General features: G+C 45.4%; 1 protein-coding gene across 3 annotated transcripts in view; it reads right to left on the bottom strand.

Annotated features, from left to right (window-relative positions):
• LOC149350165 (uncharacterized) overlaps window positions 1-25,979 on the bottom strand; it is an 86,879-nt gene extending 60,900 nt beyond the window's left edge. For all 3 annotated transcript variants that reach the window (XM_089579131.1, XM_089579130.1, XM_089579132.1), the window contains exons 1-7: window positions 25,806-25,979; window positions 20,771-21,493; window positions 14,144-14,434; window positions 11,145-11,311; window positions 5,923-6,701; window positions 4,850-4,977; window positions 1,248-1,389 (exon numbers count right to left, since the gene is read on the bottom strand). In XM_089579131.1, the coding sequence (XP_089435257.1) occupies window positions 1,248-1,389; window positions 4,850-4,977; window positions 5,923-6,701; window positions 11,145-11,311; window positions 14,144-14,434; window positions 20,771-21,493; window positions 25,806-25,856 (2,281 nt within the window). In that variant the 5' untranslated portion in view covers window positions 25,857-25,979. The remainder of the gene's footprint in view (window positions 1-1,247; window positions 1,390-4,849; window positions 4,978-5,922; window positions 6,702-11,144; window positions 11,312-14,143; window positions 14,435-20,770; window positions 21,494-25,805) is intronic.
• Window positions 25,980-26,005: the final 26 nt, after the last annotated feature.

The following is a 26,005-nucleotide window of genomic DNA, read 5'->3' as shown; positions in this document are numbered from 1 at the left end:
TTATGAGCACCGCCTGGCTTTCACATACAGAGCAGCAAGAGCGCATAGGCAGACGCAAATATGACAACGATCATAGCAGCCAGCGCGCCACTGACCGCACCATCTGGGGTAGTACAGGCGAAGCTGGCACGAGCGGCTGGCCTGGCAGCATGCCAGGCCAGCCCACGGCTTTTGCTATCTCGCCCAAAATCAGCGCTGAATGCAATGCACTTTCTTGTTGGTAAAAGGACTGGAAAGGTCAGTGCCATTGGCACACCCATCAGCTGTGACGCCCATCGAGCGCTTCACTCTTGACAACCTCTCTTCTCACTCTGGCAATGTGCGTACATGCACACACACACACGCACGCACACACACCCTCGTGCTTACGGCGAAAAACACGAGGAGCGAAATGGGCCTGTTTTCATTTCACTGGTTGACTGGATGGCACTCTTCGCGCTGTCGCTGACATGAAGTAAGGAGAGTAAGGGAAAGGGGGGGGGGAGGGGGAGGGTGAGGCAGAAGACAGCATGGTCCGCCTCGAGGTCGCAGCTGTGGAACGCGCTGTCATATCGCCAGTGTGCTCAGGGCGCTTGCAAGCGGATAATGACAGCAAAACCAAAACTGTGCCATCCACCCATGAGGTGGATGGCACAATAGACAGACGTGCCGAGACGGCTTACCAGCTTGCAACATAAGCGAGATGTGCAATGGCGTTGCTGCTGCCCCCACCCCCCTCCCTCTTTTATTGAATGTCATGCAAACTAAGATAAATAATAAAACAAGTGAGCAAAATCCGCTGAAATGGTGGCTCAGATTCTGGCAGAAAACCAGGCTACAAGCACTACAGGGTCAGAACAGGTTTCTGCAGGTGGAACACCAGACCCTTGCCAATAAATGGCTTGCATGAGATGACACGGGTGCAATGATGGCAGGTCAGAGCAGGTGACGATAATCAGGTTACAGAAACATGCAGGTTCCTGTGCCTCTAACCAGTGAACATCTCATGCAACCTCACGGCCGAGCCAGCAGTGCAGACGCATCAAATGTGAGCATTTCAGCAGTGGCAAACTTCACTTACTCCCGATGCCGAATGACCAAGTGTGAACGCATCATAAGAGTGAAAAAAATCGCAACATAAAAGATTACACAATACACGATGTGTATTGAGCTGCACTCGATAGATGAGTGAAGAATCTCATGACAGTTACAACTTCATGCAACGTAGCATACATCTAGAATCATCTAAAAAAATCCAAAGCACTCACTGTAATCGTCAGGATATGGTGCATAGGGTCCTTGAAAATGTGCTGTAGACAAAATGGCCGGCTGAGGCTGAGTAGGCGCTGGTGGCGGTGCCTGTGCATTAGGTAGCTGGGGGGCAACGGCAGCCTCAGTATATGGAGCAGCCTGGTGAGAAAAGGCCTTTTTAAGTTAAATCAGTTAAAACAGGAAAGGCAAAAAAGACACCTACAGCAGGGGTTCTCAGCAACAGCTTTCAAGAGATGCCGAGGAACCCTGTATTTCTTGGAAACCGTCCCCCAAGAAATGACTGGCCGGCTATATAGTGAATTAGTCTGCTGTGAGCAATTGCAGCATGATTAATCCCACAGTAGTGTGGGTAAAAGTGTGTGTGTGTGTGTGTGTAAGGGGGGGGGGGGGGGTGTTGGTGTTGAGGCATGCATGGATTTAGGTGCTTGGGGATCCCATTGAGCACATCAAGAAGCCCAAGGGCTCCCAGAACCCAACTTGCATAACATCAAGTATTCCATGCATGCTTCATGGTTATCGTTCTTCACTTCCTTACAGCACATAATGAGTCATCAATGCGCAAAGTGCCTCGATTATGATTAGGGGTTGGACATTCCAGTTTAAAACGAAATACAACGGCAAAAGTATGTCAAATTCATTTTTTGAAATTTGGTTTTAACGGAAAAAGGTCAGCATTTCTGGCATGGATGTCAAAACTAATTGGCTATTCAGCACCAATTACAGTGGGTCACAGCAGAAAATTAAGTGCTGGAATTGGGAATCTGAAGAGACAAATGTGCCTCTGGAATTCAGTACCACAGTTGCGAGTTTTGAGGCACTGAACCGCAAACTCAGACGCCATTGCAAATACCCGAGGCTTCACCACCTATCCAAGTGCTATCGCCTAGTGCGGCATCTGCTCACACTTACCAGCAGCTTAGGGCCGCCGATTCGTTAAGTACATTTTCCCCACAATGAGTAAAGACACTGAGAACTCCTCGAACCATAAGAGGGAAAAACACTACAAACAGCACAAAAGTGTCATGTTCTGGCTTCCACGACTGTTAAGCAGCAGTTGCATCTCTGCCACACCATGTGAACCATATGGTATGAAGTAGTCTCATTTAGCATAGAGTGCACCCAGCATATGGCAACCAAGTTTTTAGAACTGAAAATCCACTAAGGTTTTGTCTCACTGCTTGATCATTTGACTTCAGCATTTTTATTTTTTTGTCATGACAGCGTAACTTCCTTCTGCAAAGATAGCTCTTAATATGAATGTTTATACAGTAAAAACCACTATGTGAGCCGTTAGTTTTTAAGAAAAAAAGGCCAAGATAAACTTCGTGTCACTTCTGACCGCACCAGGATACTATTTATTTCACGAATAAAAACCAAAAATTTGTACGTGGAAAGTAATATTTGCAAAAAAACAAAAAACTAAAGCGGCATTTTGAAATAAACGCCGAAAAAAGTCAGCTGAATTCTAAAAAAAATAACAAAAGTCCAACCTCTAGTTATGATTTATAAGGTCTTAGTGTTGTTTGCATGGTTTGCATTATGGTTAGACTGTTGAACACCATAAGTTCACCTTGATGCAGTTAAAAATTTTAAAACATTTAAAATTGAACTATTCCAGGGACTGACCTGAGGCAAAAGGACCACATCTCACAGCAGTTCAGTTAGAAAAAAAAAAAGATTTCCAAAATTAATTTTCACATTAGTGAATGCGACCATACTTATGTACCCCTATGCTGGATACAGTGATAAGTGAGCACGATGGCGGCTGAACAACGGCAAAGTTGAGTATGTCCGTACTACCGTATTTACACAATTTTAAGTGAGCCTATTTTTTTACTTCTTAAAGTCAAAAATAGGGGGGGGGGGGGGGGGGACTTACAATCGAAACCTAAGCATGGCAACATAGGCGCGACCAATAAGATATGAGGAATGCTACAGTGTGGTTGCAATTTTATGTTTGCAGTATGGTTGTATTGCATTCGGCTATCCTGTGTGCTTGTTCAGAAAGATTTTTCTTTTACTTTTAACTGCGCACTCTGCACTCATGGGAATGTCTGGTTTATTGGGGTGTAACGTCCCAAAGCAACTCAGGCTACGAGGGACGCCGTAGTGGAGGGCACCGGAAATTTCGACCACCTGGGGTTTTTTTTAACGTGCACTGCCATCGCTCAGTACATGGGCCTTTAGAATTTTGCCCCCATCTAAATTTGACAGCCGCGGCCGCGATCGAGCCCGCGTCTTTCGGGTCAGCAGCAGAGCGCCATAACCACTGAGCCACCGCGGTGGCCCAGCTCATGGGAGTGTCAATAGAATGGCCGCTGTTCTAATGGCAGCTGCACCGCCACTCGAAATGGCAGCGCTTCCGGGGAGTGTCAGTAGCTGATGGAAGAGCCAATGCCGCTTAGAGCTACGCATAGTTTCTCTTTGGCTCTGTTCAACACATCTTACTGCCAGCCAGGTTTTACCAGTTTTTAATGTAGTGCTTTGTCAACTGTCATTTGTGCTCCGGGGCCTGTAAGTGTCCGGCGCTCGCTTCCAGCTACATTCAAGATGGCTGTTATTCTTTACGCCGAAGAAACGAAAAACTGCACACCGGGCCACAAGTTCAAAGTTTCGGAACTGGGGATGCAGGGGTGGTGGCTGCACAGAGGCAAAATTTTCAGCTGTTCCATGCGGTGCCATGGGGCAGTTATTTGCGAGGTGCAGGATTTCACGGAACAACGATGTGCTTTGGCTGTTCGCGAAGTGCTGCGGTTGTTAGCAAAGGAGGGGGTAGGGGATTCTCTGGACGACAACGTAAACGACGTGCTGTGGGACCGCAGCAATGACGACGGCAGCAGTAGTGAGGACATTGCAAGTGTACAAGTAGTCCAGTGACCAATGCATTTTCGTTTTAGAATATGCTCACTGGCTGCAACCCCCCCCCCCCCCCTTTTCCCCTTTTTTCTGACATGCGAAATGGGGGGGGGGTGTCGACTTATGTTCAATACTAACATTACCACCAAACGGCTAAAACTGACAACTGAACGGTTGACTGCAAGCACTATGTCGGGTTTGATATTTTTCTTTCAAGCTGCCCAATAACATGCAACAGATTGCATGTCAACACCATCCCATCAAAAGTTTTGTCCAGTTCCAAATTTACAAACAGTGGTTACATACTCTCACATAAATGTCCAGCTGAGCTTTCATACGCTCAGCAGATTTCGCATCAGGTTCATCGTGAAGGAAGTCAACTGCGCTTGACTCGAATAAGCACATGCCTGCTGGCATCTTGACATTCAGGCATGAAAAGTAAAGGATTTTTGAAACAGCAAGAGCTCCGAGGACTTGGAAAGGCCCACAAACCTCTACTTCAGGATCACTGATCTACACAATGCCATTCTGACTCACAAATCATTGGCATATGCAAACAAGGAAATGATTCAGCTAAACCCAAGGGAAAAGCAAACAGAAAAGAACAGGTACCAGCAATCATAACATGTCCATAGTGTTTTGGCTGCCTGCTGAAATGTGTTCCTTTCTGCGAACTTACGTTGCAACAAAGTAAGCAGCAACAAAAAAAAAAAATCCTGCCCATTTTCTACCAAGGCCATACCTCTGCAAGTGGCCGCTGGCGCAGTGAAGAGTAGCGCCTTGGTTTTCCTGCCACTTCAGCGCCTCCAATAGGACCTCCTCTTGGGGCTAATGCAGCTGTTGAGTTCCTTGTCAAGTCTGCTGTACCACCTTAAACATGGCATTAAAATCTGATAAGAACACAACTTTGCAAGTTGTGCAAAGCAGTGCTGCACTGATAAGGTTTATACGAGTAAAAAAACATGATGTAGGTAACACACACCATCCATAGCTCTGCAGATTTTTTTAGGTTACCATACTGTTATGAACTTATACTGTAGGTTTTCCTCTTGTTCTTAATTACTTCCACCAGGTATGGCAACCATGCAAAATTTCATTTCAGCACACATCGATTTTACATTTACATGGCCTCCATTCAGAAATTCTTATGGGCAACTCTGCATTTGACATTACAAACATTCCCTGCACGTTAATGCCCACTCCCTGCTTCACGAACAATATTTTGAGGCTTATATAAGGTCGTCTCAGACTATTCATGAAGGGACTCGCCATTTTCAGTCTCTACTTCGGCTATTTAATGTGCATACGGGTGTTTTTCTAATAATGTCATCACTGTCACGCGGAGCATTGTCCCTGGCCATGGACAGAGTTTCGGTTTTCTGTTTTAGAACTGTTCCTCTAAGTATTTCGAAAACCTTTTTGTTGCGGCAGAGGAAGGGGACTCAAAAAATGTGATGAGACTATCAATTCAAAATGTTTGAAAAACCTCCGATGTTGCCCTTTAATATCCCTCAAACTACCAATAAAGTTGAGCACAGAGAAAAAAAAAAACCTGCGATACTTTCTGCTTTTGAAGGTAAAAAATGATTCTTGTTATCAAAATTGTTTGCAGTGACACTTAAAAGTCACGTTCGAAGTGTTTAGTAGCTTTTATCTCAAGTGAGAAACTTGTCTGACCCTTTTTGCTATGGGTCACCCTTCAAATACATGCATTGAGCAAAAAATGTCATCAGTCTTAGATTCAAGAACGTGTTAAAGTTGACTGCGACTTCTAGATAATTGCACACAACAAAGAAAAACAGCCATTCTCCTCACCATCCGGGAGCTCAACAGCTTTCTCGAGCATCTCAGCATTTCTCCTGCATCGTTCTTGTTCCGTAAGAACATGTCGTGCAGCCCGAGATCTGGCAACAGAAGGTGGCGTGTGGGGGGATTCAGCTGTTTTCAATGGTGACTGCGGCGACTGTGGCGCAGGCTTATTTGCACGATGACCTGAAGGCATGTTTTCCTTGACTTCATCTTCATGCTGTTTTGGTGAAGTATCAGCTAGCCTCCTGGGTGGTTGAGAAGGACGCTTGCCCCAACCCCGGCGGGCCATTCCCGAGCTCTTGGCTACGTGCTCCCATTCCCCTTGCTGAGGACTGTTGTCTTGAGTTCCCTGGTCAGGGTTCTTGAAATCCGCAGGTTTGGGTGGCACACTGACCTCTGCTTGGTCTTGATGTAAAGTGGCAGAACTTTCAGACTCAGAATGCTTGGCATTTAGGTCTGGGAAGTCATCGTCGCGAAACGACGGATTGCCAGTCTGGCTGCCACCTCTTGGTCTGCGGCCACCACGCATGCCACCACCGCGTCCTGAGCCTGAACGGGGGCTGGTGTAAGCTTCTTCATCCTCCCAGTTTCGCTGATACTTGTTCGGGCCACGTCCATAACGTCGCCGCCTCCGAGCTCGAGGAGGCATAGTTTCCGTTCGAATATCATAGCCATAGATACTCACTAGTTCCTCGCTCGTTTTAGGAGCCTGCTCTTCCTCACGGTACATGTCGTGGCCCCAAACACCTTCATCATGCCACAGCTTCTTCTGCCGCCGTGAGCCTCTGCCAGGGAAAAGAAAGGCACTTAATAGTCTACACATTGCTTCTTCAACAGGCGCTTCGAAACTAAATAATGAAGTAAAGACAACCAGCAGGTCTGTGAGATCAGTACAACAGAGCATTGCCTACAGTTCCTACAGAAAAACTACCACGTTCCGAGTTGGTTCACCACACACATAAGCTGCACTCCCCTTCAATTCAGACGCTGTAGTTGTCCCACTGTCCCGTTTTCAGTGCGACCACATGCTCTTTATAGGTCATCTTGATGGCAACAGAGAGCATCTCATTATCTCGAATGGCAACGATGGAAAACAAATAGCCAATCCAAGCCAGTCCGACTGTGTCCGCCGATTCCGTTTAAATCCAAGATGGCGCCTTTCACGGTGGCGGGCATGGAGGAAAAAAATTGACAGTGGCTTAGCTTGGCTATGCCAGGATATACGTCGCGAACGCAGGACTCCTTCTGCTTAGCAGACTTGTCGCCGTTCATACTGCCGCCTCAACTGTGGTTGCGGCGCACGCGAGCTCTCCTTTTCAATCCTCCGACATGTTATCAGGCATGCGACACAGTTGACGAACGACGACAAGGCAAGCGGTGCGACGTCATACCAAACAGCGGCGGCTACTCCGCGGCATGCCAAATGGCACGGCGAGTGCGCAGTGTCCGCCAGCTGCGGTAGTTGCTAGGCTACGGCACAAGGTTGGTCTCTGTGCCTCTTCTGAGCACCGCCACAGCGAAATCGCTAGTTTGCGGCCAATGTAGCTTTCGCTACAAAAAACTGAGGAGGCAGCATCCAGCGACAGCCTTGAAGCCTAGTCTTTAGAAGTAAAAATATAGTAAAAAGGAGAGGGTCGGTCCCCCGTGATCACGCCACGTGATAGCATGCGGTGATGTCTAGCCCCACAGCGCACGCGCGGCAAACTGACTGTAGGTCAACCTCCTTGCTATAGGCACGCGCGCCACGGGCCGCACAAGCGCGTTAACTAAAACCAAAACATAATCTGACTGTGAGAGCGGAAAATGGGGAAGAGAGCAGCTTCACGAGTGCTTGGCTTGCGAAGGCTGGCCACTTGGTGTTGCACTCCCTCTTCAGTTTTGGCTACTTTTGGGACCTCTTGGTGACAAAAATTTAAACTTGACTACTTTAGGATGGAATAATAGACCCTCTTTTTCGCCAATGGTCTGAGTGCATCTTTGCATGAGTCAGAATGCCACACGTGAACACCATTATTCTGCAGTGCCTGCCCTTATGTTGAAAATTTACCTGCAAACATGTCCTAGACTTAAAATACTTCTCACTCCTGTGTTCACTAAATGCTCGCCGGACTTGTTCTCCCAGGCGAGGCTGCGAAACTCACTCTCTGCTATGCAATGCTGATGTGTGGGTTTCCTTAGAACCAGCAAAAAGAAATGTCCCATCTCCATTCACTCAATGCGCCTCAGCTAAATGGGACGTGACTTGCTACTTAGCTGCTGTACCTTGTTTCTTCAGTTGACTACAGGTTCAAAGCGGCGCGTTTATCAGCCGCACATGCCAGCCCGACAGCCACTTGTATGATGCAGAGAATTTCAGTCGTTAAAATTTTTCAGGGCATATGGTTTCATTTTAGACGATTGATGGGGACCAGGGAAAACCAAAAGTTTTGAAACGTGATGGCGAAGACTGCCCGTCTCGTACAGCGAGAGCTTCAGGGGAGCCATATAAGTCCCCCAGTATATGGCTGAAAAGCAACCCATATGACCTGAAAAAATTTGAACAAGGCTGTGCTTTCTATGACTTTCATACATATGAACTGCACATGCCGATCAGTCTGTTTCTGCGATATAAAGCTGAAAGAAAGATCACAGGAGAAAAAAGAGAAAAATAAGCGCATAAAATCAAGCCCTAGTTTACAGAGCAGCGCTAAAATTTTGTGCAAAAAAAAACCAATGCCATACATGCCATATATATATATATGGGGAAATTAAAATTGTTAACGGCTGTGGCTTAGGACCACAAACTTTCTTCCCTGGAGAGAAGAAAAACTGTTCTGGTTACTTTTTCCACACTTTTTCCCTTCAGAAATTCCTCACATGTTTCCATGCTTCTGTCCCATGATGTTCATGCATTTCCTTTCATTTGATTAGCGATCCTTTTATGCTTCAAAGTTATTCGCATGCACTGTTACCCTGCATCCTACAAGAATTAAAAATTTCTTGCGACTTTTGTGCTTCTGGTGATGCTTTTCTGCAACCTTGGCGCTATTTTTGGCTACTTCGACACTTTACCAGCACGCTGGCTACTTTTGTGATTTTTGTGGCTCTTTTTCGAGTTTAGGATCTGGCAACCCTGCTCTCCATGGTGGCGGGGAACGGGTTATTGCGACAGCAATGCCCGCTCGCATTTGTATTAGGCCAAAATAACTAACTTTCGGTTGAAAAAACGACCTCCACAATATTGTTGGAGTCTATTTTAGTCCGAAAATTCAAACTTTTAAACTCCACAAAGTCCAAAATATTGGAAGTGAAAATCTACATGTCCCTATGAGGTGCGCAACGGTTCCTCAGCGAAGTCCGAAATATCCCACAAGTCTGAATTATTGGAGTCTGAAAAATCTGTCGGTTACTGTATTTTAAGCCTGTCATCATGTGCAGCCTACTCTCAGTTTCGTACTTTCCTTGCTCTACAGAGATTAGAAAGGGGTACAGTGTCCTAAAAGAAAATATAATAAAACCTTATAACTCGAAGTCATTGGAGCCATGAGAAATATTTGAATTAAGCACGGCAACAAAATGGGACAGAGGCAAAAAATACCTTTAATCTAATCCCTAATCAAGGCCCATCAGGCAAAGAAGCGGCGCAGGTTGGTTGGTATTCACACCGTCAACCCACTGCGGGCACACAGCAACAGTCGCATCGTAGAACATGCACTGATGCTGCTTTGATGCCAGCACCCCTGCCAGACACTGCCTTGACCATAGCCAGGCTGGAGCGAAGCAATGAGCGAGTGCACCGCTCCTCCAGTCTGGCCGTGGCTTGGCGAAGCACCAAGAGCATATGACATTAAAAAATTTCTGCCTCTCCCGTAACCGAGAGTAGAGTAAGCATGAAATGTTTACGGGCATAACACATTGGTTGTACTAGATGGTACAAGTCAAAATCTTGAAATGGGTCTAGTGTTCAACACACCACACCACATCTTCTTGTTGCGCCGAAGCGATCGCCTGCAATAGTGAGGGGTTAGGTAGGCAGCCTCGTCGCTTTCGGGAGCGGCCGCATAATCATGGCGTTGTCGGCAGAGGCGAGAAGTCTTCTGCTGTGGCGTATCACTCGCAAAGCGATCGCTTTCTGCAAGACACTTCCTACCTCTCCTTTCATCATGCTCCACTGCTCAGCTTAAGCAGCTGTGACGGTGGCGGCATTGAAATGCAGAAACGTACACGTACACGGACACGACGAGACGCAGGCCTGACAAGAATGTATATGCAGCGCGTTCGAATGCTCCGTGAGCGTGTATACATCTGCCTACCAAAGGGGGAAAGGCCCAGCGGCCGGTCTTTTACATGCTTGAGTGTGGGACCGCAGCGCCATCCTTGGGGGACGGCTCGGAAGCAGTTTTTCCGCCCAAAGCCCTTCTCGCCCTGGAATTCCTCTCTTGCTCTAAGTGGCCCTCTCTTTTAGAGAGTCTCGTTAAATCTCGTACGGTGCCCGGATGATCTCGTTTCAGTGCCCGGATGTTGGCTCTCGGGCTCGGCGTGAAGTCACCACACTGCCGACAACGGGAGCCAAGAGCACTTCATGCTTAAAATGGCATCCCCTACAGGATTCCAGTGAAGCATATCTTTTCTTACGCAAGGACATGCACTTCACCACTCTGCAAGCCATATCGTGGGCCGGTTCTAGTGCTGTACTTGGGCTGGGGCGCTTCATCTACTCAGCATTGATATCACTCTGCGGCACCATCTTATGGCTCTGATGGACCATCGCTACACCGGGTAAAATTTACATGAGAAATCACGGGACTGCACAACTTCTTCAAATAATACTGGATTTCGAATTACCTGAGTTCTAATTACCAAGGTTTTATTGTAAATCTGATGTGGCTGCACAAGCAGCAAGCAAGAAGCCACCATGCGCAATTAGGCCAGCTATGGCTGCCGCTGCACCACCTAACGCTGCCTTGGAGCAGATGGTACAGTCCTCATAAAACTACCACAATGAGGGATTGCTGCTTTGTGACATACAAGAGCACATGCACATCATACTTTTTGCTTGTGTGGAAATACGCAAAATTAACACTCGAAAAACACTGAACCACCTGAACAAAGTTAAGGATGACATACGTATTTCCCTCGCTTCAATTCAGCCTAGAAAAAAATCCTAATGTGCTACCTGCCAATAACACAACATACAAGATGAGATGCCTTAACAGCTGTGCCAAAGCTAGATAGAATACACTACTCACTTGTCATCGTCATTTTTTTCTTCTGGGATTTCAGACTCATCCCCATCACCAACTAGCCGGTCGTCATGCTGATAAAATGCACCCTTTTTGGGGATGTACTGAGGGTTACGCTTGTCTTCATCAAAGTCTAACACTTTATCTTGGAGATCAGAAGGATCAACGCTTTCCTGAAAAGAATAGTACACAATGCACATCAATAATAAAAAAAAAAATTTTTTAAAGAATCAGCTAATCTGCTGCAGTGAAAAATGGCAAATGGTATCAAAGGGCAACTGCCCAACATTTTCAGAATTCAGAGATATTCAAGGATTCAAATGTATATAGGCTGTAGGTAAATCATGCGAAGTTTTTTTCGGCTAGCATTTGAAGATTGTGACATAGTCGACAATTAAATTTCAGTCTTCTCCCAACAGCATCGAAAAGGCATGAGGAAGCTCAGAGTGACATCACAGACTGTACAACTTTAAGTTCCTGCTGCCATCGACCAAACCCTGCTGTGCGTCACTGGGTGGTGCCAAACAACACTCGATGGGCTTTGCCTTTGGTGGTATTGGTTTTACATCTTCAAACAAAGCGTTTATGTGCTGCAAATATGCGGGTACCACACGACATCATGCACCCCCACTTAGCGCTGTGTGCTGCAGAGGGGCTTGAAGGCCATCCCGATTTTTAATTGCCGATTAGGTCACTATTTCAAATGCTACCCCGAAAGGACTTCGCATGCTTTACCCGCAAGTTTCACAAATTCAACCCCTTTATGCTTGTCACATTCTATAACTTTGCTGTTCTGCAGAGCTTGGTACTTAGTACGTCAATGAGCCTAACCTAAGCCCTTGTGAAACCTCTGCACCCCACATCACAATAACAATGCCTGTAATTGAAACCTCTCTGGCTACACTGGGCTTCACAAGCAATTCTTAATTTGTTCAATGTCTTCCAGTTGACACTGTCATTAACAAAGTTTCACAGACCCTAAACATTGCACTGGGCATCTGCTCACACTCTCGGGACATGGGGCACACCTGCTTTCATGAGCATTATGTGACAAATGCCCCTCATCAAGTGCATTTACAAGGATTGCACTTCAGTGCCTTGAGTACTTGGCACTTCAGACTACATGGTGCTCAAGGGGGATGCAGAATGTCACTCATAACAAAATGACCACAGGCAATGTACAAGATTTTTGAAAAAGATAAGAAAGCAAAAATTTGGTATTTTTGTTTTTTTTTGCATTTTATCACAACAAAGAAATTTGATTTATATTTTTAAGGTACTGAAACACAATGCCGACCATGATGAGTTCCTATACTACGTTACATACATCGGGTGCAACACTACAAAAGGTATGGAAGTAGCCCGCACAAAAAAAATAAAGAGGGGCGTTACTCCGCACTTAATTTCTGGCCGAGTGCTCTAAAGGCATGAGAAAGCGACAATGCATTGTTGGCAATAAGAGCATTTAATCAAGCTTACGACAAATGTGTCATGTCATAAGCCCGCAGGCAAAGCATTTATTGGTTTTCACTCATCACAAGGAACACACTACATTTTTACTGCGGATGTAGGCAGCGCAAACAAGAGTTCTTACAGCATTGCACCTGATGTAAGAAACGGAGTACAGCCCATCCAGAATTAAAACAGCAGCATGGCAGCATGCAAAGGAGCTGCATCCGATCTCATTTCTTTGTTGAGTTTTTTTGCTTGTGGCTATAACAAATAAATATATGTAGAAAAAGTGTTGCAACAAGTAAAATAAACTTGTGCATGCTTTCCTTTTCACACATTACATTCTGTGCCTCTGAAATTGCTGCTGGCAAGGCTACACACTCAGCCAGTGGAGTCTGTTCAGTGAAGCCTGTTCATAGTGGTTTTAGTGCACATAACTCGTGCACTTGACAATGGCATAATTCACTCAAAATTACAGACGAAAAGCAAGCATGCGCAGAAGCTTCACTGCATGCCTGAACAGAGCTGGTCACATTTGGTACAAACACTCCCTGCGCCTCGTGCTGAGTCAATCTTACCTCCCACTCTACCTAGAGCTCTTTTTACATGTCTCGCACCAACTAGCCAACAACTCTAGCTGTCGCTGCACCTTGTCTCGACAAGGTTAAGCAGCAAAGAAAGGTTACTAATTTAGCTGCATTTGCTACTACAAACTGAGCATAGAGCACCAAAGCCACGTCAAAAACAACCATTTTCAGCAGTATGCATTCCTAAGAAAGTTAGTTCATTTCTATTGCATGCAGATAGATGGACAGCGCAATACAGATATTCACAAGAAAAAAAACTAAACGGGTGCAAGCCGTTTAGTGTGATCCATCTACAATCATTTCTATGGATATTTTCAGTACGAGATTTGTGCCTGGCATACTTCCCACTGGAGCCAATTTCTTATTAAAGTCCCTTAGAGTACCAACACAGGCAGAATGAAAGTTTAAGTTCCTTTCAAACAGGCAAGCAGCTGTCTTCACTTTAGCATATTCTAAAGTGAAAGCTATTATGTTGGATACATTGCTATGGATCATATTATGATTGAGTTTTCATACAACCTGAAGAAACACTCTCAGGTCAAAGTGGCACTACCTTCATGTTAAGCACAAAGCACTAACTTTTTTTTTTTCAAGCTTGAAAGGACTATTGTTTCACTGTAGCACGTATTAATTTTTCTCTCTATGTTTTAAACTCAGCTCCAGCTGCACCCAAATTAGGCAAAATATGAAAAAAAAATTGATGCACCTGATGTTACAAAGCTATTACAGTCCCTCCTTTGATGCACAATGACATACCCAAAGGCAGCCAACTAAGAGGTCTCGTAATCTGCTTCCCATCTGCACCCAAAGGTATTGATGGACGCCAAACACCATTACAAGGCACACCTGCCTCTGTGCCCATTACTGCTTCTGCATATATGCAAGGCTGATGACAAGTGCGCATTCCCGCACACAGCTCTGGCCCAGAATGTGCAAGACAGCAAAGCATGCTGCCTTAATGCTCACCTGTCCATCTCCCTGCTGCCGTTCCCCTTCGAGACAATACTCTTCTTCATCCAAAGCATCCTCCAGATCATCTTCAAGACCTCGTATGCCATCATTTACTCCATCTTCGTCGAGGGCATCTTTACTCACATCAGGGTGTAACTCAAGTTCTTCATCTGGCTCCTCTTGATCAGAACTGCGGTTGCTGGGACTTTCCACAGGGTCAGCGGCAGCTTCATGGCCACCCTCATGACCAGCCCCAGCAGCATCTGGGCTAACAACAGAAGCCTCCCCTGGAGCCTCGTTTTCCTCCTAGGGTGAAATGGAAAGCGCGAGTCAAATAAATTTAGGAAATCTGATCTGATTAGAATCGCAAAAACAGGCGTTAAGAAAATGCACCTGAAATGTAGGTGAATATCAAATACTCTCTTCGGTAACATTTTCTACCTAAAGTTCAGCTACATTCCCAGTTTTCTTTACTGAATGGAGGAAATGTGGATAATTTTTATTTCTTATAAATCAGCTAAATATCAAGGAAAATTGCGGTTTTAGATATGTTGGTTCTTCTTGTCGCCTCGTGAAAAAAACTAAGCTAAATATCAAAAATTCGTCCATGTTTCCTCCCTTTTTCTTTCTCGACTGTTAAGCCTCAATTCAATTGTTATCCATATTGAAACTAGCTGCGCAAGTATTTTCTGAAAGGATTACAAATTTGTGCCAAATTTAACTAGCACAACGTGGCTCCATGTGGTGCCAGACTACTTTTACAACACTATACACCACCACGGTGCTGTGCACTACCATACCTGCCAAACTGAAGTCTCAAATTCGCTGAACAAAACCCACTTTCGGTTTTGCAGTATGCAGCAGTATGTACCTCATGCAGCAGTATGTACCACATAAATGGCCCTCTTAATAGTTGTCTTTGCAGAAGAAAGTCGCACAGTCATAACAAAATGTAAAAATGCCGAAGTTTGATGTATATGCATTGTTAAATGAAGTTAAACGATTGGGCCACGAGACAAAAATGTAAGCGGAAGTTTAGTCCTAAAAAAGTCATTTTCACATTCTGGTCGCATTCTGCGCTAAACATGACGACCGCACACAATTGAGGACCGCACATGGTTTTGCGTTGTGGCTATTTTTGGGATATATGCTCCTTGAAAATCTGAATGGTAAAAGAAACAAGCTTCCAGAACAGCACTAAGTTTAGTTTAGTTATATGTTGACGCAGCTTTTTTTGTTTTGCTTGCTCTCTTTGCTTCCATACATGACAACTTGAAAAACTGCAGGCATTCTGACTTAAGGGAAGATATTTTCCAATCAAAAACCCTCGCTCACAGACTCCGTTTTCACTTCCTGCTCTGCCCACAAAAGATGCTAGTGCAAGAAGAGATTGGTCGGTCACCCACCACTGTATTCTTTTCCGGGAGAGGGAGGAAGGCACATTAATTTGCGCGAACCTGAACTTGGGGCAGTTGCCACCAGCTTTCGAGACTGCACTTACAAGGCAGTTGTCGAAAGGGGTCAATGGTGCCTTCCCTTCACCAGTACCTGCCTCGACTTGCTCCTCCTGTTCACGCCCCTACTCTGAACAGAAAAGGGGAGAGGGCGACACGGGAAGCGCCAATTCTCCTACATTCCCGGCCACCTGACGAGGATGCACCCCAGCCAATGCTGCACCAGTACGTGCCAGTGTCAAAATGCCACAGTAGAGAGCATTTTCAGGCAGGTCACCATAACAAAAACAGATGACAGCAACAAACTAAGCGTGCATACTATAAAAATGATACTCCACGTGCGATGTGGTTTAAAGCAGTACGGGTGCTGCAGAAATTGAGCCAAGCACATACTTCTTAGAAAAATTTAACAGTGCAGCCAAGTACAAGTAATGATGTTTTGAAGGTTGGTTTGGTTTATGGGGTTAACGTCCCGAAGCAGCTCGGGCTATGAGGGACACCGCAGCGGAAGGCTTCGGATAATTTCAACCACCTGGGGTACTTTAAAGTGCACTGACATCGCACAGTACATGGGACTTTAGCATTCAGCCCTCACCGAAATGAGACCGCCGCGGCCGGCATCGAGCCCGCGTCTTTCGGGCCAGCAGCCAAGCACTATAACCACTGAGCCAGGCATCAACTGGCGCCTATGTGATTTGTTTCACTTTCCGCTGTGTCATCTGATTTTTGATTTATTGTGCTTAGTTTCAATTGCAAAAAAAAAAAAAAAGTTCATATCACTTTCCAATAACTGATGTGTCGACAATTTTGTAACCACAACGTTGCCTACTTTTTGGCTACTAACTGTACTGGCATGGTTGCATGGTCGGCTATTTTTGGGCTACAGTTTTTCTATATTTTGGCTATGCCACTCCCTACCACCTGGCAACACTGTTCTCCTCCAGATCAGCAATAAAGATAGTCAAACTAGACACTTTAAAAGCGAAACAGGAAAACAAAAATAGCAAGGGGGAATTTATAGGCTAAGTGGCACAAGCTGCCACCCAATACAAAGGGTAAAACCATTATTATCCATCCATCCAGTGACTACCTGTCTGGAATACATTGAGGCTCACATGACCCACCAAATAACAGTGGTGGCCTCTCAACAACATCTATAGGTACAACAACCAATGCCAAATGCGACAAAGGGAGAAGTGCAGAAGGCTCTTAAATGTTTGTCAGGTGGCTCTGCAACAGGGCTCGACAGCATGCAGGCCCTGATACTCAAGAGAGCAAGGAAGCTAACACGTGGACTACTACAGGAGGCCTTGAATGATCTGATGATCATGGGCAATGTTACTCTAGGGTGGCAGTGCTCACAAATCAGACTAGTCTTGAAGACAGGCAATAACAAGGCTCTGTTGGACGATTATACACCAACTGCCATAACATCAACTCTGCACAGTCTGTTCTGCTGCATTTTGCAGGCTCACATACAGAGGTGGGCTGAGGAAGCGAACATCCTCAGGGGGACCACAAAATGGGTTCAGGCCCAGTCACAGGCTGGAAGGCCTCCTCTATGTGGTAACATCATCCACTGAAATAGCCGCAAAAGAGAAAAGTGAACTGGTGCTGGGTTTCCTGGACATAGCCCAAGTGCAGGACTCTGTGGGGCATGCCAGGCTGTGCAGTGTTCTTGAGGCACTTGATGTCTCGGGGGCAACACTAAACCTGCTGAATATGCCAACACCCAAGCAAAGATCCAGTGGGGGACCATGACCTCCAGACCAGTTGTAGTCTCCAGGGGCCTGCGCCAAGGCTGCCCGATGTCGCCACTCCTATTCATGCTCTTACTCTTGTGGCTGGAATGGCAGCAAGTAGGAAGTGGCACTATGTTTGACCTCATCTACATGAAGGGGAGCACCTGCCGCATACAATGATTGCCGGCTCTGTTGTATGCGGATGACATTGTGCTACTCGCGGACAATGCAGTGGACCAAACGCTACTCGATGTTTGCTCAGTGGAAGATGCCCTTGGGCTCCGGTTAAATGCCTTGATGTCTGCGGCAGTCTGATTTTGCTTCAAATGCAGAACAGAGAAGAGAAGCCTCCCCTGTAGATACAGGACGACAACGTTCTATGGAGGTCACCCTACAGACACCTGGATCAATTGACCGAAATTACGGACAAGTTTTCAAGAAGAGGCTGCAGACAAAGGCAAACAGATGCTGGGCGTTCCTCTGCTCGTGGGTGTTGTGGTCATTTAACCGCTTTGAAGTGGCCTGAACCTTGTGGAAGGCGGTGGCAGTATTGGGTTTGACTTTCAGAAACGTCATCATCTGTTTGTCGGTGGTGACAAGCATGGCCCTGGAGACACGTCAAAGGGAGGCAGGATAATCAGCCCTAGGCACCCACAGCAGTGTCCCGAATGAGGTGGTACAGGGTGAGTTGAGCTGGTCCCCCCCTTTGAAGCACGGGAGGCTGTGACCAAGCTGTCCGATGAACACCACCTCAGCCAAATGCAGGAGGGACGTTAGGCATGTGAAGTCTTCAAGTATGTCCATTTGAGATGTTTTAGTACCAAACAGACACTAAAAACAAAGCGTCCACTAGAGAAATAAGACGTTCAAGCTACCCCACTCACAACGCCGTCTCCACCCAACAAGTGGCAGAACATAAGCAAACAAGTACAGCGTATGGAGCAGCGGCCTGCGAGAAGTCAGCCCTGGTAGTTTACCAATAAGGGAAAACCAAGTTACAAAAGGCGCCCCATATGACAACTCTAGGGGCGGCGGACTGCTGGGCAAGGCTAGGGGCAGTGCTTCGCACCAGTCTTCTGGGCCAACTACAAGGAGGGTATAAGCATGACGTGCGAACTTTGTGGAGGGGCCCATGAAACCAGCAAGCACACTGTGCTGGAATGAGCAGGCCTGCAACCCTCGGTTTAGGGCACACAGGAAAGTCCCACACCTGATGCAACCAACGGATCCATCAGCCTCGGACATGGCCTCTGAGCACTATCAATGGCGCTCGTTTTTCACAGTTTTCACCGACCCGACGAGCCACTACAATAAAAGCTGTTTGAAAGAACCAAGAGGCATCTTGAATACTGCTGGTGCACATGAAACAGATACCCTCCTTAAGGACTCTGGGGACCCAAAACGCGCTTTAGCCACTGAAGTGTAGTAGTAGTTTTTGTTCCGTTGATCTCCCGATCCAAAGGAACAGCTAGCAGAATCATCATTATCATCAGGCAGATCTTAATCAATACAGGTGCTGTCAACTATGCGGGCGAGGCGTGAGTGCACCCTCTCTGGAGAAAGCAGCTCCCAGTTTCCTGAGCCCTCACGCTCCATATAGACCGCTCCATGGTGTAAACAGTGTGATGTTAAAGGGGCACAACCTGGCGGGCACAATCACCCAGTTTCGCTTCTGAACAGGTTTCGCATGCTCATCCCGTCAGAGCCACATCGGTATGCGTTGCACCTCTTGCACCACGCTGCCCTGACCACACCCTGATCAGCGAATCAGGCAACATATGAATAACATCCGGTTAATGAATTCGGAAGGCAACATCCTCACCAAGCACTGCGAACACGTCGATCACAATATCACATTTGGAGAGGTGAGCGTCGTCTTAGCCGTGAAGCCTAATTAATCAGTTCAAGAGGTGCCACGTTGAGTCATGGCACATCCGGCTCACAAGACGACAGTGAATAGGACTCCAGGAATGCTATCCTTCGCGTATGTTATTAGACCTTGCCACGTGTTAACAGGAAAGCGAAGGCTGCTCCCTGCTGATGCTTGCTCGCATTTCAGTCGTCCCTGAAGAAGGGACAGAGTTCGTCCCGAAATGTTGGGTCGAAAATATATTAGTGGTTGGTGTCAGTATCCACAGAATGTTCTGGACTCTAGTTTTTGTATGCGGAAGAACAAATACTTTCGTGCTGCAATGGCATTTACACTCCTGGAGGGGAAATAAATAAATGTTAACTCCTTTTTGTGGTATTTAAGTGATGACACCTATCGGCACAAAAGGTTCAAATCTGAGCTGCCCTCGAGCTCGCGAGACCTCTTAAAGCTTTCCATAGCACTCTGCTTACAAGGAGCAGATATTTTCAAGAGAGAATTGACAATGTTTAATTTTAGCCAAAAATGAAATGATCCAAGCTCGTGCTTAAATAATGAAGTGAGCAGTACCGAACTATATATACGCATGGGATCAAAGGATGTTGAAGCAATGAAAAAAGTTAACAAGCACTGTAAGCCGAGCTCATATATATACAAAATGACAGAGATAAGTCCACCTAAGCAAAGCACTAGCTGATTTTGATGGATATATACACCTACATTCTTGGTCTGCTTAAATTTCTAGCTGATATGTAGTGACAAGAATACCGACTGTTGCAGAAATAAATGCACGCAGTAGAATGCTTCTCTCAGCAAAGCGGATGGATTGTTCAAGCTCAAATTCAGCACAGAAATGGCAATTGGTCGGCAGAATTGTTTCATGCTACTTTTGTTTGGGTTACTTGCCTGAATCAATCAAAAAAGTCGCATATTCGCATTGTCTATGGTGACAGTAATCAAGCCGTTCTGTTAGCGATTGCACCAGTGGCGCCATCTCGTTTGTCGACAGTGGAGATTCGGCAAAGGAGGGGGGTGTTTTGCGGGATTTATGAAGACTCTCCTTACCAAAGACTTTAAAATTCAGTGCAGTTTTGGACAAACTACATTTATTGTGATTATCGATGAAGCAGTTCAAGAGTCTTCAAACCTTTTGCAAAAGAACCCAACCACCCTCCCTTGCCGAATCTCCACGGCAGACAAACGAGATGGCGCCACTTGTACAAACGCTGACAGAGCGGCTTAATTTCCGTCGCCGCCGCAGACGATGTGAATATCAGACTTCTATTGAATCAGGCAAGTACCCCAAACAAACGTGGCATAAAACAATTGTGCTGACCAAATACCATTTCTGTGCAAAATTTGAGCTCAAACAATAGGCCCGTTTAGATGGGAGAAGCCTTCATCGGGGCACGTTTATTTGCGCAAAACGTTGTAGAGGTGATCTCCTACTACACATCAGCTGTTTAGCAGAGTTAGTGCCGTTCTCTCTCTCACACACACACACAAAAGATGGCAAGGAGTTCACATGGCGCAGACATACAAGAAGATAAAAGAATATAAGCCCCTCAACACTCACCACATGGTTTTGACCTTGAAGGCTGGACACACTTCCTGCTCCAGCTTTCTTAGTGAAATCCAGCACTGGTTTTTCATCTTTTGGTGCAGCAACAGCTGAATTGCAGACTTTTGGGACTGAAGGCTCTGAAAGGGACACTTCCTTTCCGGAATCGCTGGGAGATCCTGGTGTCGAAGAGCATAAGGCTGGCTCTTTCACTGCTTTGTCTTTCACATCATCAGTAACACTGGGCTCATTACTCATTTCCTTGCTCAAATTATTAGCTTCCTGAGGTTCAGAAGCACTTTCACCACTCATTTCTTTGCACAAACCAACATTTACGGTCGGCGCAAAAGCATCAGTGTTGCTTAAAGGCAATGAGTCAAGTTTCTGCATTGCAGCTTGAACTTCAGACAGATTTGAACTTTGTTCAACAGAGTTTTTAGACGTTTCTTTCTGAGAGTGCACAACTTTCTTTTCCTCCGAATCTTTACGGGGCTCACTGTTCACTGCTTCAGAGCAAATCTTGGCAGAAGCTTTCATGGAGACATTCGGGTCAGTCAGAGTAGGAGTGACCTCCGCAGTTTTTGGACTCTCAAGGTTAGCCTCAGTTGTGCATGCTGGGAAATCAGCAGGCACATCACCAGGACTAGCACAAGTTGCACGGTCGGCATTTTCAGATGAGCCCTTTCTCTCGTCTTGCATGTCTGTGGATATGTCAGGCGGTTTCATATCACCACTTTCCTGAAATCAAAGAGAAATCACTTTCAACAGCTGTTCAACATCAGAAACACTGCTATTTTCAGTTGCTAAGCTTAAGCTAAAAACCACAAGAAAACTCATAAAGGCCTCTGGTCATTCTGCTAGTCACCATACAGAAAAGAGTGCTCTCGAGAGCAAAACAGCAATTGTTCCAGTGGATACTGCTAAAATGTACTTATCTAAAAGCACAAGTAACCAAAATAGGCACACTTCCAACATACACCAAGACAACATCACATCAGACTCAAGGAGGTTTCCAAAAATATATAAAAGTACTTGCCATGTTTAACGCCAATAAAGTTAGTCTGAAATATTGCTTGTCTTCCAATGAAATGCCAAATTTGCATTTGCTTAAAGTGACACAGAGGATCAACTGAAGTTTGCCTACACCTATTGATTACGTGATTCCAATAACGCATGGGCTTTGAAAACTAAAACAAGTGAAAACGGAGCTTTTATTATCTACAAAAATGACAAATAATGAAACACAGGCATTGGCACCACAGGTAGTTTTCACAAGGAAACTGCAACGATGCCAAGCACTTTTTTTTTTGTTAGACTGGGAGCAGATCACACCACCATCCGCTTCAAACTTGCAATCATGGCCTCTTTAATAATCTCAACATCACTTGTTTGAATCAAGTGGCAGGAAAAAGTATTCAATCTTAAGCTCCAAATTCCTCGGCAATAAATATAATTTGCTATCAAGCAAATGTCAGCAAAACCAACTAATATTACAATTTACGCAACAAAAATTCGGCGAAGCTGTCCTCAGCATCCCTTTAAAGAAGTCTGACACCTTTAGACACCCCCCCCCCCCCCCTAACACAGCAAGCAGTTTCAGATTCAGTATCCGTGGGCTGTGACACCAAAAGTCAGCACAAAAGTCACATACACTCGCAAAACAGCGGCACTTTCATAGCTCCATTGGCTGGTACAAACACATGCAACTTACAGCGGTTCTGTGACTTGCAGCAGATAACGAAGCATTGAATGTGTCACTTTTCTGTTAGTAAAAATGACTTGCAGCAGACCTGTGCACTGAGCTTTTTTGTCACAAACCAACAGAACCTGTAAACTTGGTGTCTATACTTCTTTAAATATCACTTCGCTCCAGCAGAGAAAAAAATAGAAGCAGCCTGCAGTCAAATTACTTCAATATAATCTGTTATGGTCTCGTGTGTGATGAGATCACTCTAATGTAGCATTTTTGAATGTGTGTCCTTGCTGTTAGTGATGCCTTGCTTGCATAATTTTTTTTCCTGTTGTTTTGTGTTATTGTAGAAATGTGTGCACCCACCTGCCATGGTCCTGTTCTTCAAGACTGCAGTATTTATAAAATAATATATCAAATAAATTTCTTGCACAACTTGGAAACCTGAATTGTGATTAAACTTAGAGCACTACTAGTTTACTACACCCCTTCAATCCGCATGTACTAATCAAGGACAGAAGTGTCCAGGACTACCGAAAAGCAATCCAGGCACTACCAACAACCACCTCACTTCCACCCATCAGAGTATGTGAGTCCAACTTTCACCTCCTCAAGCTCAGTCTCAAGCCCCTGGCTGTAACTGAACTATCGATTTCAGTTGCTGCTGATGCCCCAGAGATTTTCGCCTTTGATGATACATACAAAAAGGTAAAGAGTGATACCCCAGTTCCACAATGAAGGTTACAGCAGCACTTTGCAAAACATTTTCACAATCCATAAATAAAAAGGGCTAATACATGCACATGGTCTGGATAGTGTCTATCAGGCCAAATGAATAAAAAAGGGAAAATTAAAGGCACTCTGAAAGACGCTCTCAAAAAAAGGTGCGGCACTCCTGGGATGTTAAAGGATGCTGCTTCACAAATACCCTCCAGCAAGAATTTTGTAGAAGCTGAGTTATCTGTAGTCAAAATTGGAATCTCAGCATCTTAGCGACTTTCTCTCTCCACTCTTCACTTTCTACACGCTCAAAGGTCGGCACTCCTCCGCCGGCCCAACCACTGACGTGTACGGGAATTTCCCAAGGGGTGGAGCTTCGTGACCCACCGGAGAAACGCTTCTGACCGGTCACGGCCATGGTAGCTGCCCGATGCTTGAAAGCACCTAACCAATAACATCTCTGAACAGAATTTCACAGGAGTGTGCAACGGCGGTGGATGCAAGCATGAGAAGTTGCCGGAAAGGACTTGCCAACTTTCGCAAGCGAATGTGGGTTCTTTGCTGAATGTAGAAGTGTTATTTGGATCAGGTGTTCATGACAAGGTAATGTAGTGATTGAGCGAGTTTAGGTGCTCTTTTCAGAAGGCCTTTTAGAGCCTTTGAACTCAACACAATTATGCACTATTATTACTCTTAAAACATCAATGACATGTGGCTGACAATGCATTATACATGACCTTTCACGTCAAAATATGAATCAATCAGCTGCTCATTTCAGAGAATACATAAACATGACAGCATGCAGGTTGATTGACATTAACTTTTCACGTTTAACTCAAATCAAGCAATACATATAGTTCACGCTTTTAAATGATTAAACCAGAGAAGTGTTACCAAAAGTCAAACCAAAATTTGCCTTCTACACGGCCATAAATTTCTAGACATCCGGACAGATTTTGTATGCGGGGTCTTGGTTACACAATGATGTGAAGACAGATGGCCCTTACGCACAAGCAAGCACTTGTTGGTTAATTCCAGTTAATATTTGCTGGAGAGAGTAAAAAGCAAAAAGCAAACTGCTACCTGGCAGTATGTCTTTAGCAACACAAACAGGTAGCAAGCTATGCAGTATCTGTTTATTGGTTACCTATAGGCTACACATTCAATCTAACAAAAACTGCTGCCCTTCATGCAACCACAAGCTAAAGGGACAACATAACTGCCACTGAACAACTTTCTCTTAAGAAGGAATAGAAAAACCAGAAAAACAGGACGTGTTCACACGGCGAAGAAATACACATGGACAGTGCTTGAAACGTAGCTTGGTGGGCCAGTCGGTGCAGTTGTTCCTTTGTAACATGCACCAACTGGCCCAACAAGCTACGCTTCTTCAATTTCTCTTAAGAATTCTATGTGATACAGCAACTATAGCCTTCATTTGGCTCAAAAAACAGCTACACTCAACATAATCTGACAATGAACTCAGTTTACTTTTAGAAGCTAAGGAGTGCCTTTTGTAGACAAAAACACAAAAGTAGTCAGAACCCCTGCTTACATCTTCAATATACATTCAAATTACTCATGTGAAGCAATAATTTCGCCCATTTCTGCCACATTTGCTCAACCACCAGCCAAAACTATTAATTAGCTAAGGCAACAAGACCATGTCTAGCCTGAAAGACAGCTTCCTTTATGATATAAATGCAGTTAATCCAACCCTTGTGTTCCCTTAAATCTTGCCGCAGGCATGGTCCGTGACGTCACTGTAGAAATTATGATGAGCTTGTTTTGGTCGTTTATTACTTTAGCAGAAGGTCTCTGACATCATGCTGGCTTAAACACTTGGCCAGCCGGTTAAGCAGACGTGACAATGGCGTTTAGCACTGCATCTCACAAGCAGTTTGCGCGCACACCGATGGTGTCACCTGGGGCTTGTTTCCGAGCTTCATTTTTTTTTTTTAATGCTCCGGGACACAGTCGAGTGCTGTAGTGGTACCTTACACAGCATATACTATAACATACAGGCGTATCCGAACCCAAAATGACAGCTTTCCAGGCACCGCACGGCTTCGGGCTGCCAACAAACCGCTCATTTGCGACTAAAAATAACATGCACCATCCACACATAGCTTCAAAGCTGGCGCAGCGTAAGCGATAATTATGAGGTGGCGCAACACCAGGAATGACAGCAGATGTGAACGCGGTCCGCCAGCATCTCCGCGTTGCAACAAGATCTTACTATCCTACGGCAGGCCTCGTGCTCAGCGCAACGTTCGACAAAAAAACAAAGACAGAGGTCGTTATCTGCCACGATCATTATCCTAAATAACCACATCTATGTTCGATAACAGAAAACAGCTGACAACAAGCCGTGGAAGCCACAAGCAGACGGATAAGCTAACGTTCGAAAACGCGAATACCACAATAGCCTTTGGCGTAGTACACAATTTACGGCGGTTCTTTTTTTTTACGGTGCAGGAAGCATTACTGCAGCATAGATTACGAAATGTCATCTAACATCCCAGCATTCCAGAACACAAGAACGAACCAGATTTGGAAACCCAATTCGACACGTAAGCCTTGCGGTAGCTCGGCCTGCCGTACAAGTAACACTTTCAAGACATACGATGCTTCGTTTACCTCATGAAGAGCACCTTCCTCTGCTTTACCGGTACTGGAGCCTTCCGACATAGTTCAATAATTTTTAACTGGTTCAGGACCGTACCATTCGATCTTCCCAGGCCAGGCAAGTCTCGAACACCTCCGCGTGAACACCGCCGCGTGCCGTCGCCGTCTCGTCTGTTCGCCAACAGCCCCAGCAATGAGCCGACAGCCGCGAG

Source organism: Amblyomma mixtum, chromosome 3, assembly GCF_055824585.1.
Source record: "Amblyomma mixtum isolate Tamu chromosome 3, ASM5582458v1, whole genome shotgun sequence".
Classification (NCBI taxonomy): Eukaryota; Metazoa; Arthropoda; class Arachnida; order Ixodida; family Ixodidae; genus Amblyomma; species Amblyomma mixtum.
This window is presented reverse-complemented; position numbering and strand designations above follow the sequence as displayed.